General features: G+C 28.5%; 1 protein-coding gene across 8 annotated transcripts in view; it reads right to left on the reverse strand.

The window, feature by feature from the left end:
* Positions 1-3,012: 3,012 nt before the first annotated feature.
* The window catches only part of LOC118191585 (forkhead box protein P4-like), an 821,276-nt gene continuing 808,149 nt past the window's right edge, over positions 3,013-16,139 (reverse strand). For all 8 annotated transcript variants that reach the window (XM_085825723.1, XM_085825722.1, XM_085825716.1 and 5 more), the window contains one exon: positions 3,013-13,675. In XM_085825723.1, the coding sequence (XP_085681849.1) occupies positions 13,447-13,675 (229 nt within the window). In that variant the 3' untranslated portion in view covers positions 3,013-13,446. The remainder of the gene's footprint in view (positions 13,676-16,139) is intronic.

Genomic DNA, 16,139 nt, shown 5'->3' on the forward strand with positions numbered 1-16,139 from the left:
TAGCTGCTTCTGAACGTCTAGTCTGATGAAATCTTGCCATCATCGGTTTTTGGACTTCTTTATCCGTACTTCTAGATGTGGATCGTAACCAGTTTCTCTAGGCTCTCGAGAACACACATTTCAAGTAAAGAAAGAAATCTAATTTGTTAATTTCAATAAAGCCCATACTGTTGGACAAGTGTCTCAAACTGACGGCCTGAAAGCTGCTTGCGGCCCCCTAAGCAATTTTATGCGGCCAGCGAAGATATTTCAATTATATTATATATTTGTTAAAAATACGGTATTACGAAGATTTCAAGATTTTAATTACTTGAAGTTCGAATTTATATTATTTGGATTTGTTGAAATCCAAATAATTATTTATATTATTTGGAATTTATATTATTTGGAAGACGAGCGTGAACAACACGCCAGAAAATCTATAAATGCAGTTAATTAAATTATAGTATGATAAAAATCTTATTCAAGGCTTTCAACACATAGATTTCATTAACATTTATTAAATAAGCTCAGCTAGGAACTTTTGCACTAAGAATAATCATTTTGTTTGCGACTACATTTATATGCGAACAGCATTTTTTCATGGTTGAAAATTGATAAGAAAAGAACCCGTATGAGTGATTGGCATCTACAATCCATGATGAAGAGAATTTCCAGTAATTTCTCTCCAAAACTACAAACTTCACCAGATTCTAATACCATCAAGTGTCAAGCTATAGTAAGAAATAAAGAAATCATAATTATTTGCATGCAAACATAAGTATGCGATGAAGAAAAATTTTATAAATAAGGGAAAGAAATTAAATTGTCATTATTTATTCTTAAGTGAAAAGTTTTCTATGAAAATTTAGAAAGTTTTCATAATTTGTTTAATTTTAGTTTAAATTTAAGTAAATTATTTAATACTTAATTAAACTTGCTAGAATTATTTGAAAGGAATGTCAGTCTAAGAATTTAATATTTAGCTTCCAGTAATTTTGAATTACAAAATATAAACAACAAATACCTCTCACAGTACTTAACTTTAGATTTCAAATAGAAAATAAATAGAAATTATTTTTTCCTTTATGTTTATTATTATTAGTATAGTATTACTGTATATGTCACATTTTCATAAATATTTAGTGAGCGAAATTCAAAATTAATTTATGTATTTTTAATTTTGTGAATAAAGATTTTCATTAAAAAAGAAACTGGCTCCTCAGTTGTTTCTAGATTGTGCATGCGTCTTGTAAGCAATCTGAGGTTGACACCATTGCTGTAGTCATTTTGCCAGTGAAACTTTCCTACCTCGAAATATTAGGTATAATTTTTCTAAACATGAGACTTTTAATTCGATTCTAAGATTTAGTAGTTGTTCACTACATCAAAAACTGTAAGTTTCTTCTTATTGGCAATTTTATCTTCAAGCACCAACCTAAAAAACGCACTTTAGGTGACCTTGTATCGAAAGCTGGATTAGGACTTTTAGAGGCTCTAAATACTTAACAGATTTTGGTGCCCTCACATTCATTCACCCCCCTCTCATTTTTTTTTTTTTTTTTTTTTTCCATTTTATTATCAACTGGTCTCAGTTTGGTTTAAGTGCATCATACATTCCATGGTAAAAACAACAATGCGAAATTTTTATGGCATATCCTTTCCGTAGTCCCTAAGCATACTTTTTGTGGTGCCCCTTTTCCATGACATTTTAAGCATATGCTTATTTGACTTAATGATTAAATTAGCTTTCCATGCGTAACCCTCAGCTTTTCAAACATTAGTCTCTGTCGGACCAGAGGTGTAAAAACAAGCAAAAAGTTAACAGCTTCCGCAGAATTACTATCTGCAGCATCATTAAAATCAAAATAAATAAATTACGTCAGCTAGGCCACATAAGATGTCGCCAAGTATATACAATGGAGATGTCTTTGCAAACAGTCATCGCCAGTCCTAAAATGAAAACACTCTAGGTAGGTTATGGGGAATAGGAATTTTCAATACCCAAGGACTTTTCTCTACAAAAGTCTCTAAAGATATTTAGCTGAATATATAATTATGCTTAATAAGTTTACGGGGAAACAGTCTCCAATAAAGTGGTGTATTTAATTATAGCAAAGCACACTAGGGCTATCTGCCTAAGGGGAGGGATGCCTTCGTGGAGGACTTTCCAAGGGAAACTGGCTCGTATACACGTTACGCATGGGGAAAACCACGAAAAAACCCATGCAGCCAGCCCGTTTGCGGGATTCGAACTTCGGACCGAACTACCAGCGTTCAGCGACTTTACCGCTCGGCCGTTGAGTCTTCAATAAAGAATTATTGAAGTAAGTAAGGAGATTTTTCCTACCAAATTCTTAAAACAGGTTCCACCGAGGCGCTTGATTAGGGCAAAGCATGCAAAGGCTATCTACCTGGGGAACTGGCTCGTTTCCACATTACACATGGACAATTACATGAAAACGCCTATAGAGCCAGTATTTGAATCCGGATCGAAACTACCAGTGTTTAACGATTTTACGCCATAATAAATTCGAAATTGATTCGAGATGAAACATTATTATTCCTTATGCAATTTCTGATTCTGAATTTTCGTGTTCTTGCTATGATAGCGTGATAGCATAAGCAGATAAAAGTAGGTAGCGAAAATTTTATTTACGCAGTATTTGTTATTAATGATTGTACAATACTAAAATATAAAATTACTTCCCCCCCCCATAAAAGACTTGACGTGTGATTATGTGATAATAAATACGTTTTTAATAATTATATATACTAATCATATTTTTTTACTTAACTGGAGTATATTTCTAATTATTTTATATATTTCAGATAGATATTTCTTGCAGGTTGCATATATGTCAAAATCTGAATCCGTTGGTATGCATAATTTCTTCTTTTAAAATCAAAAATACATTATCCACCAAAGCAACTGTATTTATGTGTAATATAGTTGTTGAAACAAAACGTTATAATTATTGTTTACGTCAATCACCCTGATGAAGATTGGGATAAAAAAATTCACACCAGACATTGTTTTTAACCTGCTGCTTTAATTTGGTCCTTCAAAAGCGACATTACATAGGTTTATGTATGCTTATGTGGTAGTTTATTATATGGTACAAGTTTCTTTTTAAACTACACTTCCTATCTCATACCTAGAGTTTAACTATAATTTTATTGCTTATAAGAGGTTACATAGCTAAGCTCTTTAGTGGGCTTAGCTAATATTTAGCTCATCATCTCATTAAAAACAAATAGTTTTTTCTGAAGGTGGATGGCATTGTTTTCCCTTTCCAGACATACATTCACATTTGGCTCAATACGACTTGCAGAATTTCAACTCATTCTGTGACAAAAGCAAAAAGAATCGTAGAAAGAATTTATAATTAGGTTTCTTTATCTAATATACATTTAAAGGTATTAAAAATAAACATATTTTTTTCCTTATACCTTAAAAAAAAGAAAGAAAGAACTTTCAAGCCAGTGATTCTCATTTCAAAGTTTATTATTTTTTTCTCCACAAAATTCTGCCAATTTATAGAACATGCATTTAAAAAAAAAAAAAAATAAAGGGGGAAAAAAAAAAAAAAAAGAAAAGAAAAAGAAAAGAAGACGATGAACTTGGATAAATGAAACTCCCAGAATATTCTAATGGCTTACTTTAATGAGATAATCATTTAAAATTTACTTATGAATGAAAGGTTATTTGAATATTAAAAAGCATTATTATTACTATTTACTGTTTTAATGCATTTTGATATTAGTCACATCTTAATAAAGTAGGCTATCTACTTTTCATTTCATTTTATGTGATATTACATTAGCACAATATTTAAATAACCAGTGGGGTCTAGCATATTCCCAATTGTGAGAACTGTGTTGTCAGTACAAAAAATCAAAAGCAAAGGGACTTCAGATTACAACAGTACATTGCATGCAGTGTAAACAAAATGAATTATTAAATATATGCATACTTAGCAATTCTTTAATTTTGAAATAATCACTTAACATAATTCAAAACACATCTAACCATTTTCATAAATATTTATATCACCAATGACTGCACTTAATAAATTAGGTTAAGCTACTAAAATAATTATTGTGTACACAATCTAACCAAAATTTTACGTTTTCGATTGAAATTATTACTACTGATTGATTTTTGCTAATTATTAAAATAAAAATACTTTCCTTATTTAAAATATTTATTCTAATTTTCATGCTAGTAACTATCTTATTTGAATCCCTGCTGCTTTCACACAAACTGCAATTCAAGTAGTGAAGTTTGTATAAATGACGAGTTTTTTTATCAATGTAATTTTTAATAGCTGTCCCATGCATGGGTTTAAATTTTTTAAAATCTATCGATAATTGATGGGATTTTGAAAAGCAATTCATAGCAGTCATTAAAAAAAAAGGGGGAATAGAAAAGAAAAAAGGAACTTTTCTACTGAAATTTGATTTGTATCATTTTTTGAATTTTTCACAATTATTATCTTTTGAAAAAGCAAAAGATATAAATAGATTAACAAACCATCAAAACAACAGGAAACAAGAATACTTTAAAATAAGTTATGGTAAGAAATCATGAATAGCTGATTTTTATGATAATGTTTGTTTATGAAAAATATATTTGTTTACTAGATTTTTTTATTATTTTATAATAAATTAATTTTTTTAAGAAAAAATTTAATTCTTGACTTTACTAGCTTGTTTCTCAAAAGACTTAATTAGTATTTTCCTTTTTGAACTTTAATTCTTAAATGTTAATTTCTAAGGATACCACTTTATTGGAATTACTTTTGGTTTTGACTTTTACCCTTGCCTGCATGAATGACGAAACACGAATTGAATGATTGGAGAGTTAGGTTTGGAGGCAACTTCCCCTTGATAAGTCTGTCTCCTGCCTACTCTACGATCATTCACATATGCATTTTTAAAAAAAATTGTTTAATTTAATTTTAATTTATTAAATTAGTAGATTTATTTTCATGGATAGATTTTGCACTTGATTTGCTTATGCTTCTGAATTTAAATGATATTGTAGATTAGTTCGAGAATAAAATCTTTTACATGTTTGCATATCTTTAAATTATTTTAAATTATTTGGCTTTTTTCCTTTTTTTTAGAATTTAAATTTGATTTTTTTTACTTTTTTTTATACGTATTAGTTAGATTTTTTTATACGTATTAGTTAAGAATTTAAATTTGTTTAAATTTAAATTTCATTCCTTGCAGCAATGGCGCAAAGAATATTTAATTAAATATGTATTTAAATTTAATTTTTTTAATAAACTCAATTTATTCTTATGAAACAATTATATTACCTCTCCAAGGATATTTTAAATCTCAAATATAAAGCTTATAAGTACAGAAACATAAAGACCCTCCCAACAATGTGATATTTACTTCTGAAGATTTAATGTTTTTTTTTTATCTGCTTGTGAAATTCATTGCATTAAAAAACTTTTAATTTTCTGCATTTATTTTAAATAACATTATAATTGTTTGATTTCTTTAGAAATAAACCGTTTACTCTAAAAAATCCAAATTGGCATTTAAATGAATTGAATTCAACAAATTAAAAATACATCTCAGCAGTTATATAAAATGTAAAACGTTTTGAGAATCACTGACTTAACTGTAAATCAATGGTAAGTGAAATAACGACTATAAATGAAACAAAAACATCCTATATTCAAAAATTTATGTGTAACAGAATGTGTTGAAACAGCAATTAAACACTCGATAAACACAAAATGAAATTAATGATAGAAATCATAAACTTTGTATAATGATAAAGCACAGTTTTTATGATAGTATACTACTTAACCAGAAAAATACAGGTCAATAGCAAGTAAAATTTTATTAAGTTCTGGAATGAAAATTTGTCTACTGAATGATTTATATTGCTTACATACTACATATTAGATTTTTTTAGCTATCTTCATTGCATACAGACATAGCAACTAAAATTAAAATTTAACTAAACTTCTATTTAGAAATTAAAGTTTTAAAGTAAATTCATTCAATTTTAATTGCTATGTTTGGTTAATCTCCAGCTGAGAATCCGAGATAGATGACTGTTGACGAATGATAGTTACAATCAATCAGACAATAATCAGACAAATATGGTAAGCTTGCTTCAGTATTACAACAGGAAACTTGTTGCGAATAATGTACAAATATCACCAACATTCGCCAAATACGACCTCGTATCATTAACTGAAGATTAACATTCATTTACATGAAGAAAATAAAATAATAAAAAAAATTTGGATGAACATTAACAATTTAACCTTGCAATGACCTTTATTAAACTTTAACATAAAATTATCTTCCACAGGAACTTTTCAAAGACTAGATACAACTGAGAAAGGGAAGAATAACTGAAATGTCTGGCTTTTTCAAATGGATATAAAGATGATCTTTATATAACAATGAGGGTATTTGTTTATATCTATTTCAGTGAATAATGTTGTAAAAACTTCATTTAATTGTTGTGGTTAAACTGCAGTAAAACATGACACATAAAGAATGGAATACAGGGAGAAAGGTCAGCTTTGAATACAGTAGAATTGCCTTTCAAATTATCAAAAAAATTAATATACATTCAATATAATCTTTAAAAATTTGTTAATTTTTGCAAAAATGCAAATGTTAACATCCAAACTAGGCACATCATTTTGCTTTTCTTTAGATGTTCGTTTTGATTTTAGTGATTGATTATGTACAAATATTATTTTTTTAGGCTGACTTTAGCCCCTGTTATCCCTTCAAGCCAGATGCTACATTATTTTTTAAAAACATTATGAGACTGCAGGGATGTTGAATCTTATATTAATAGTAATTACACAATTAACAAGGGTCATCTGTGATTTGAATGACCACTACGACTAATATCTGTGCAAGCTACAAAAATACAATTGTTCAACATCATTTCTACAACACAGAAATTTTTTATAGTACAGTATACATAAGTGTTAATTCACGAGACACAATAACAGTATACATCTACAAGTTTTATTTTTATTTATTTTTTTTCATTTTCTATAAATTAAAATACCACAAAGTGTTTTAAGAAGAATTTAACAGATCACTTCTTTTTTATTATCTTTTTATTCAGACTTTATTTTGTCTATTCTGCCATCTTACCAAATGATCATGCTGGATGCTTTATGCATAAATAAGCGAATACATTTTGGAATTCATGAAAACACCTTCAATTAAAAAAACAAATTTTCATACAAGTGGTGACATGATTCAAATTTTAAAACATTTATACATAATAATTACATGATGCCTGTTACATAGAAAATAATTTGGCCAATTTGAATTAAATTTTATTTTAAAGGAAAACTTTATATTAATAACTAAACTTGATTAAATGAATCATATACTCAGAATTCAGAAACCATGTACTTTATATATCAGAAAAAGACAGCATCTAATCCTTTTAAGTCCATGCTCAAACTTTTATTATCTATATTTAGTAGCTGTCTACAAGCTTATTTAAACCATGAGAGTTAAAGTTAAATTATAAACAGACTTCAGTATTAATCTCACAGGCTTGTCAGCATACTAAAATAAGCAATAAAGCCAAAATATAATGGGGTCCTTCAATGTGATTCGCATGTGTTCTAAAAATACAGCTTGAAAAATTAGTTGTCAAAATTCAAATCATGAGAAAAAGAATATTGCATAATATTCATTTATAAAATGAAAGAATAATTATCAATATGTATAATGCTTTAAAAGCTCATTGAGGAACTCATGGATTGATTAACAGAATTATAACAGCATCAATTCAGAGACTTATGTAATAATTTTTTAGCCTTATTCTGCAATTTTCTGGAACAATGTCTATCCTGCTAACAAAAAGGGTTTTTTTTTGGGGGGGGGGATTTTTCATGGCAGGAGTTATCAGACTACATGGAACAGAATGGAATGCATTAAAAAAATCTAAAATTGTATTATGTTTATAATAAAGGGGATATTTTTAATGACTTCTAAAGTAGTGTAATATATTTTCAAAATTAATGGCAATATTTTGTAGATTTAATTCATATTATGCTCTTTCACTACTGAAGATAAAATAATGTTGATGAATTTTAATTAATCTCTCATGTCAGATATATGGCAAAAATCTTAAGATACAGCCCCAAATCTATAATTAACATAAAAATTAAATTAAATCATATGAAAACAGGGAAAAAGATAAAAATTAGTGAGATTATTTTGCAGCCTAAACTAAAACATGACCAATTTTTCACATCATAAAAAAAAAAAAAAAAAAAAAAAAAAAAGAGAGGTGTTATATTATTTTTTTACCGAATATTTTATTAATTAAATTTATATTTTTTAAAGTTTTTACTATTATCTAATCATTAAAGTTCTTCATAACAGGTTCAAAAATCTTATTTATAATCTTTTAAAGCACATTATTATTGCATTTATTGTGACAGCTTTTAAAAGAAGCATAATACTGTCCTTTTCAGTAAAAAAATATGAATTTCTTTACCAAACTTTTAATAAATTTGAGGGAATTTTTTATTTCTTATTAGAGGAACCACAATAAAGCAGATGAAAACAAATTAGACAAAATTGAAAATTTAAAAAAAATGCAAGAAATTTTTACAAGATGAATTAATAAAGAAAATAGACAAAAACAATTGCCTTATAAAGAATGCAAAATAAAGATCCGCTTTTATATTTTATGACATAAAGAATGGATTATTTTAATAGCATTGCTATACACTTTCAAAAACTAAAAACAGATGGCATTTTAAAATTATCGCAGGATACAGGTAGACCTAGCTTCTGCAAAAATAAAGCAATTTTTATATGAAAAAGGAAAGACACGGGGGGGGGGGAACAGAGGGAGCAGAAAAGAAAAAAATAAATGTAGCAACCAGTGTTACATTTAACAATGTAACAAGCATGTAGCAATGTTGCAAATTTTCATGTGCTGCATCTTTTTTTACATTCTACATTCACTGATATTATATATCTTTGATGATTATTGATTTAACAATTTTTAGGTTAAGCTTTTTAATTTGTAATAATAGTTCTATACAAAATATAGAACTGCAATTCAAAAATAAATTAACCTTTCCGAATAAATGCTTCAATATTTTAATTAATCTGAATTATACATTTTCCAGCTGACAATTATTGAAGATTAGTATATAATACCTACATTTAAGAAGTAAACTATCTCAATCAAATATTACACAGTTTGTTTTATAATAACATAATAGTGATTTAAATGCAAAGGCATGAAATAATTACATAAGATTAGAAACATTTTTTTTTTCCTTTTTAGTTTAGTTTATTTCCAACTCTCATCTAACCATTTCTGAAATTTTAAGAAGCATACCATTTTTAAGAAGTAGGAACTCTATAAATAAAATTTAGTAAAATGTTAAATTTGAAATACAAAGCATAATTCAAATGATAAACAAGTTTATATATATATACAACTCGACGAATTTCACCTCATAATTTTTCTAATTTTATTTATTTAGTTTTTAATTTTTTTTTTGTTACCAATAAAAATTAAAAATTTTTTTGTGAGATCTATTATATGTATAAATGATTACGTATGCATGAGATGCAGTTCAAAATTCATGATTAATTTGTTTTTTTTTATGATTGCAATATATATATATTTGTCACAATCAAAGAGTTAAATGTGTCAAAATAATATATGTGGTATAATGATAACCTAAAGGAAATGTAAATTACTAGACTGCAAAACAATATTAAAAAATGCTGAAATAATATTAAAACTATAATTTTAATGCAAAAGCATAACAAATGATATATTTGATGAAAAATAAACACTAACATATATCACTCATACATGGCACTAAATAGCTGACATCTGCACACATTTAACAAGAATCAAAACAAAATATTTAGACCAAGTTACACTTAACTCACAAAACTGAAGTAAATGCAGAATTAAAAATATCAGCATGTTTTAAAGGAATGAACTACTTGAAATTATAACAACCGCACATAAGAATATCAGAAATATGCACATTTATTGAATATGAGCTACACAAAATGGGAAAAGTATTTTCTTTAGTTAAAGCAATGTTAAAAAGGAAGCATCACTGATAAGCATAGCGAATCCTAGACCTGAGTCTTACTACTAAAGACTTTATTCAAGATAAGTTTCAGCAGCACTGTAAGTCTGAGAGAAATAAAAACCATAACAGTTTAACAAAATATCACAACCTAATTCCAAGAACTTCATTTTAATTGTGCTTAATTATTTGGGAAATCGGCTTGTGAATCATCCAACATCAAATTAAGAGATACCAACTATGTTTGTGTATTTTTAAATATACTAAAAATGGATTGCAGTGTAAATAAAATTTCAATAAACCCTTTTATATTTAATGGAAACAAAAAACTGATGTAACATTCATATTTTCTGTCAAAAATGATGTTTTACGCAAACTGGGTATTTCATTACATATTGAGAAACAATGAATGACAATAGGAGAAAGAATATCTTTTATGACAACTGAGGTCTATGTAATTCATCAATGAATCTCCCCTTTTTAAAATTAATAACTCCTATTACAATGATAGCTCAATAAAATAATTATAAATATCAGCATTAATTAAAAATATTTCTGAAATCCATAATCAATATTATTTTTAGAAGTTACAGAATAACTAAAATTTTACTTATTATGCTTCATATATCTCTATCTCAATATTTATTTCTTAAACTTATAAAAGTCTTTTATTAAGGAAACTGATAGCTTTAGAAAACAATACCATAATGTTATTATGATTCAAATAAGCTCAAATACAGTTTTGTAATTCAAATAATCTCACACATAATTTTGAGTTTAAGACATGCAAACAAAAAAATAAATGAAAAATTATGCACAAAAATATTTAAAAACTGTTCTGAATATATATTTGAGTTGTTAGTTGTTTGGTCATGTAAGGAATTGTTTAGTTTAAGAAAAGGGCTTATAATCGCAGTGTAGTTACTGATGCATGCATGAAACTGTGAAATGATTAAAAATATTACATTTTTTTTTTGCATATTAAAATGCATTTCCATTCTCATATGATAAATTTAAGAATCATCTGGGGCAACGTAAAAAACAGAGCACATCTGCAGACGATGAATGCTGCAAATTCATACACAAATTCCAGTTGCAATAAAAAATACTATAGTTTAAGTAATGGTATGGTATAAAAATAAGCAGTAATTCTGTTTAAACAATAAAACAGTGCAAATGAATAAATTTACTTCGAAAATAATAACAAAAACCACAGATACAAAGCACAGGGAAAATACACTAAATAATTCTGTCAGTTGATATCATGTAACCAGGGAGGAATAAGTCAAAATTTGGAAAAAACTTTTATAAAAGACCAAAATGAAATTACTAACCAATAATGTAATTTTTTTTTCAGCAAATAATACAAGTTTTGGTTTTAAAATAAAATAAGCCTCAAAGCTAAACAGCCTCAAATTCATGATCCTTTACTATCAGATAAAACTGATTACCATAACCCTTGTGATTAAGTTAACAAGTGTGTTTCACAAGGCTAAAACAACATGGCACACAGAATATTCAAATTTAATGCTCCTATATAAGCTGGTAACAGAAATCTATACACTTATATAATATGTTTGCATAAAAACTGAAAAGCTGATTTTTGAAACATAATAAACAAGCCTCCTGCCCTTAAGAGTAAAGGAAGAATTAATACATATGAGTATATTTTAGAAAATCATATTATAAATAGTTTTATGTGTCTGCAAAAACACTGAAAAGAAAATTCATACATTTAAAGAGTGATTAGTTTTACATAAGAGTGTATAATACATAAAATAACAAATAGTAGACACTGTATTCAGAGTAAATAAAGAAGAGGACAAACAAAGATGAAGAAGAAGAAAAAAAGTAAAGTAAATTTGAATGTTACATGCAAATTACACAAAATGAGCATTCAGGTATTTTGAATGGAAGAAGGAAAAGGGCAGTAATCACAAAAAAAACTTTTGCAAATATTACAAAATTAAATAATATATGCTATTTCTATTTACAAATGACAATGATTCAATGTTCAAAAGCCAGCTTTTCAAAATGCAGCATTAGCTCTTTAAAATGTTAAAATGAGCAAATTCAAAAGGAAAACAAAAAGCTATTAATTGGCAACATGTAGGCATAATTACTAAATAATCAGCAAAATGTGTTTTAAAACATCAAGAAAACACATTATGACAAAATTCGACAATCACAAACATTATATACCAGAATTAAGTTATACACGGAATGATTTTTTTCCTCTGGTATTATTTTTAGTAAAAAGCCTTTCCACAATATTTTTCTGCACAGCACTATACTGTAAATTAAAAAAAAAAGTCTCTAGTTAAAATTGGATGATATCAGTTCTCATAAGCATCTTTACATCTAAAAAAACCAATGCACAGCTAACAGTAGAGGCAACGTTCACAAATCTATCTATAAAATCACTTTTCAAAAAGTTTGTTTCATTCTTGCAGTAACCATCAACTTTTATTTATATGGCTTTTCATCACCATTTATCTAAAAAAAAAAAAAAAAAAAAAAAAAAAAAAAAAAAAAAAAAAAAAAGTCACTTGTAGTGTTCACTTCTCGTCACCACAGCAATGACATTTGAAGTGACGCACAGGAACACCAAAGGAAGGATACGCAATGTCGTTGCAATGTGAGGTATATATTGCAATAAAGTGAGGTATTCTTTTTGTAATTAGTACAGTACAGCACTTTCCTACATAGTCGAGAACTGATTTGGCCGGAAGATTGACTCAGCTGCTCGCAGCCGTGAAAAATTACAAGGATGATGAAGAAGATTCACTGAAAGTCTCCCAATAGCAACAGGGTAACAACTGTAGCTCAATACACACTAACAAGTAGTGAATTTCTTTCATATTGCAAGAACTTACAATTAAGTACAAATCAACAATGCAGCAGTTACTCAATTATTTAAAAATAATCCTTTTGTTTAAAGTTCATAAAACAATTTGTTTTTGAAATGTTATATATTTTACATACGTAATAACAATCTTCCTTACACATCACAATAGCTATTAAGCAGATTAATATTCATGCTGATTAGCATGTTCTTGTCTCTATGTTTTACTAATTTTTCTTCATTAAATAATTTTTAGTAAATATTCTAATGCTTTATTACTTATCACACAGAATGGCTTTTCCTACTAATTTTTAATTCTAACCAACATGGTATCCTTTCTTCAAAATGAATAGTTGCACTAATCAATCGAACAAAGTTGAAATCACGGATAAAAGATTGAGAGACAGTTTTCAGAAATCTTCTTTTCACTAAGCACCCTTGAATTATGTTCTACGTCCTGATAACGTACAATGATTAAAGACTATATACTGCTTGGAGTTCTTCAAGACTAAATAAATTTTGCTTTTAAGGACACGTCGCAGCTTGAGGCTCAGAGTTTATAGAGGATGACAATGATAAGTCCTCAGCTTCTTCTATGTCTTCTTCTTGATCATCATCTACTGTATGATGATCATCATTTCCATCAGAATGATGCTCATCATCCTCCATTTGATGCTGAATTTCAGGTGCACCACACATGTGCGCAGGTTCATCTGATATAGGTTCTTGTTTGATGCGAATGTTCGAGCCATTTCTGAAATAACAAAAATTCTAATTATGCAACCATAATCTTAAAAGACTGATAATGAAACAGATTTATTTATGACAAATCATACATTTAGAATAATTTAGATAGTTATAGATTAAAATATTGAATTTTAATCTAAGACAGGGAAGAAGAAAGTTAAAAAATAACATGAATAATTTTTAGTGGACATTTTATATATCAGAAGTAAACGACATGCTCTACAAATAGTGCTAATGGAATTATTTTCATAAAAATTTCATAAAAAATGCTTCACTGTATTCTAACCCTACTGTTTCATTTCAAAATTCTTAAAAAACAAACAGGCATGTATAACTTAAAAATTCAGCTGAAAAATTTGAATATGCTTTTTGTCAGACATTACAGCATTAAAAAATTATTAATTATTTTAATTTATTATTTTATTTTATAAAATTTTATTGCAAAGACGGCTTTTTTTTAATTGAAAGAAAAAAGGAAAATACATTGTGCAATATCAAAAAAATTAAAAATTATTTACGAAGAAGTTTCAAGTATAATTATATAAATAAAAAATAATTGATGTGAACACATTAAATTGCACAGCATATGCACATTTTTTGCAGCACTTTATTTAAATCTTGAATTATTCTAATTAATTGAACCTCAAGGCAAGCTGAAAATGAAATCAAAAACTGATTATTTTGAATTTAAATATCTCACTTAATTTTTGTTGTATTGCAGTCAAACTTCTTGTATTTTTATATTTTCATAATGAGCATAAAACTTTCCCAAATATAAGTATAGGAACTTAGAGAGTGAATTAAAAGTTAGATTTCATTGTTTGTCCAAAATGAATTTTTTTTTAAATTTGACATTGCCAAAACATGAATATTTTCAGCATTTAAAACACTTCTCTGATTGGAAGTATATAACTAAGACCAACAAGTTCAAAAATAAAAATCGACTAAGGACTTTTCAGCCAGATAAGGTGTGTGTGTGTAAGATAAGGTATATATATATATATATATATATATATATACTGCTGGCCATTAAAATTAAAATACCATGAAGGAAAGCAAATACAAAAAAGATATTTATTACATGTAAACAGTATAACATGAAGACAAAATGATTAAATCTGTAAGCATTTTGGAGGTTTACAGAAATGTGAAATTAGAAGAAACAGCTGCCATCCGACAGCTAAAACGGCTCTTACTCTATTAGGCATCGAGTCAAATTAGGTTTGGATGACAGAAATGGGCAACTCATTCCATGCTGCTTTAAGTCTATGCCACACTTCATCAACTGTATTAGATGGAAAGGGGTGGCGCACTAGTCTCTCAGCAAACCATGACCAGATGTTTTCAATGGATGACAGATTTGGAAACCATGCAGGGCAGGGCAGCAATTGAATAACTTGTGTATCGAAGAAGGTCAGAACATGATATGCAACATGTGGTCTTGCATTATCTTGTTGGAACATGGCACTTGGGTGCCTCGAAGATAGGGCACAACCACTGGATGTAAGATGTCAGAAATGTACCCATCTGTGTTCAAATTACCATCGATCTGAACTAGAGATGTATGTGTCTTGTACCCAATGGCTGCCCAAACCATCACACCAGGTGCAGGGTCCCTATGCCGATATCGAATGCAAGCAGGCAACGTGTGGTCTCCTCGGACATTCCAGACCTGTATATGGCCTGAATAGAATACTGCATGTAGAATAGGAACTTGTTTGAAAAGGTGACATTGTGCCATTTCTGTACCCAACTTTGTCACTTGGCACACCAGAGTTGTCATTTCTCTCTATGCTGCACTATCAAGGGCAGCCAAAGTAATGGTCCTCCGGCTGATAATCCATGCACCTTACGAGCTGATACTGGACATGCTGCAAATATGCCCATTTCCTGACTGATGGTCAGTGATGTGGTCGTACAGTTTTGCAGGGCTAATCTCAAAACATGTCTGTCCTCTCTAGTATTAATCACGGGAGGGTGTTGAGATCCTGCATGCCATTAAATATGACCCTCAGCAATCCATTGATTCCATAGTCACATGACAGTGGTTGGACGTTGACGTGTGCAACCGGCGATATCACAGAACAATAATCTACACTTTTGATAGGCAATGATCCTCCCTCAATCGAATTTCGAAACTTGCTGATAAACATTTTCTCTTCTTATTCGAGGCATAACAAAAAAATGAGCAAAATCCAACCTTACAAAGCACTTTCCAAATGAGAAATTAACTACACAATTTTTCTTTTATGCAGTGCTTCAGATGTTGTTTCTCCCTCCTGCATCGTCTAAATGCGCTGAAATACTCATTTGTATTGCCCAACTTCTTCCTTTCATGTGATTTTGACATTTATCAGATCACTCCTTCCTGATGCTGCAATTTTAATGGCAAGCAGTGTCTATACACAAAAAGTAAGAAATTTAGAACCTATTTTACACAAAGACCTAAAAAAGTGAAATTCAATACCAGT

Source organism: Stegodyphus dumicola, chromosome 10 (genome assembly GCF_044657685.1).
Source record: "Stegodyphus dumicola isolate Sdum_Otavi_A_Nest chromosome 10, ASM4465768v1".
Taxonomy (NCBI): Eukaryota; Metazoa; Arthropoda; class Arachnida; order Araneae; family Eresidae; genus Stegodyphus; species Stegodyphus dumicola.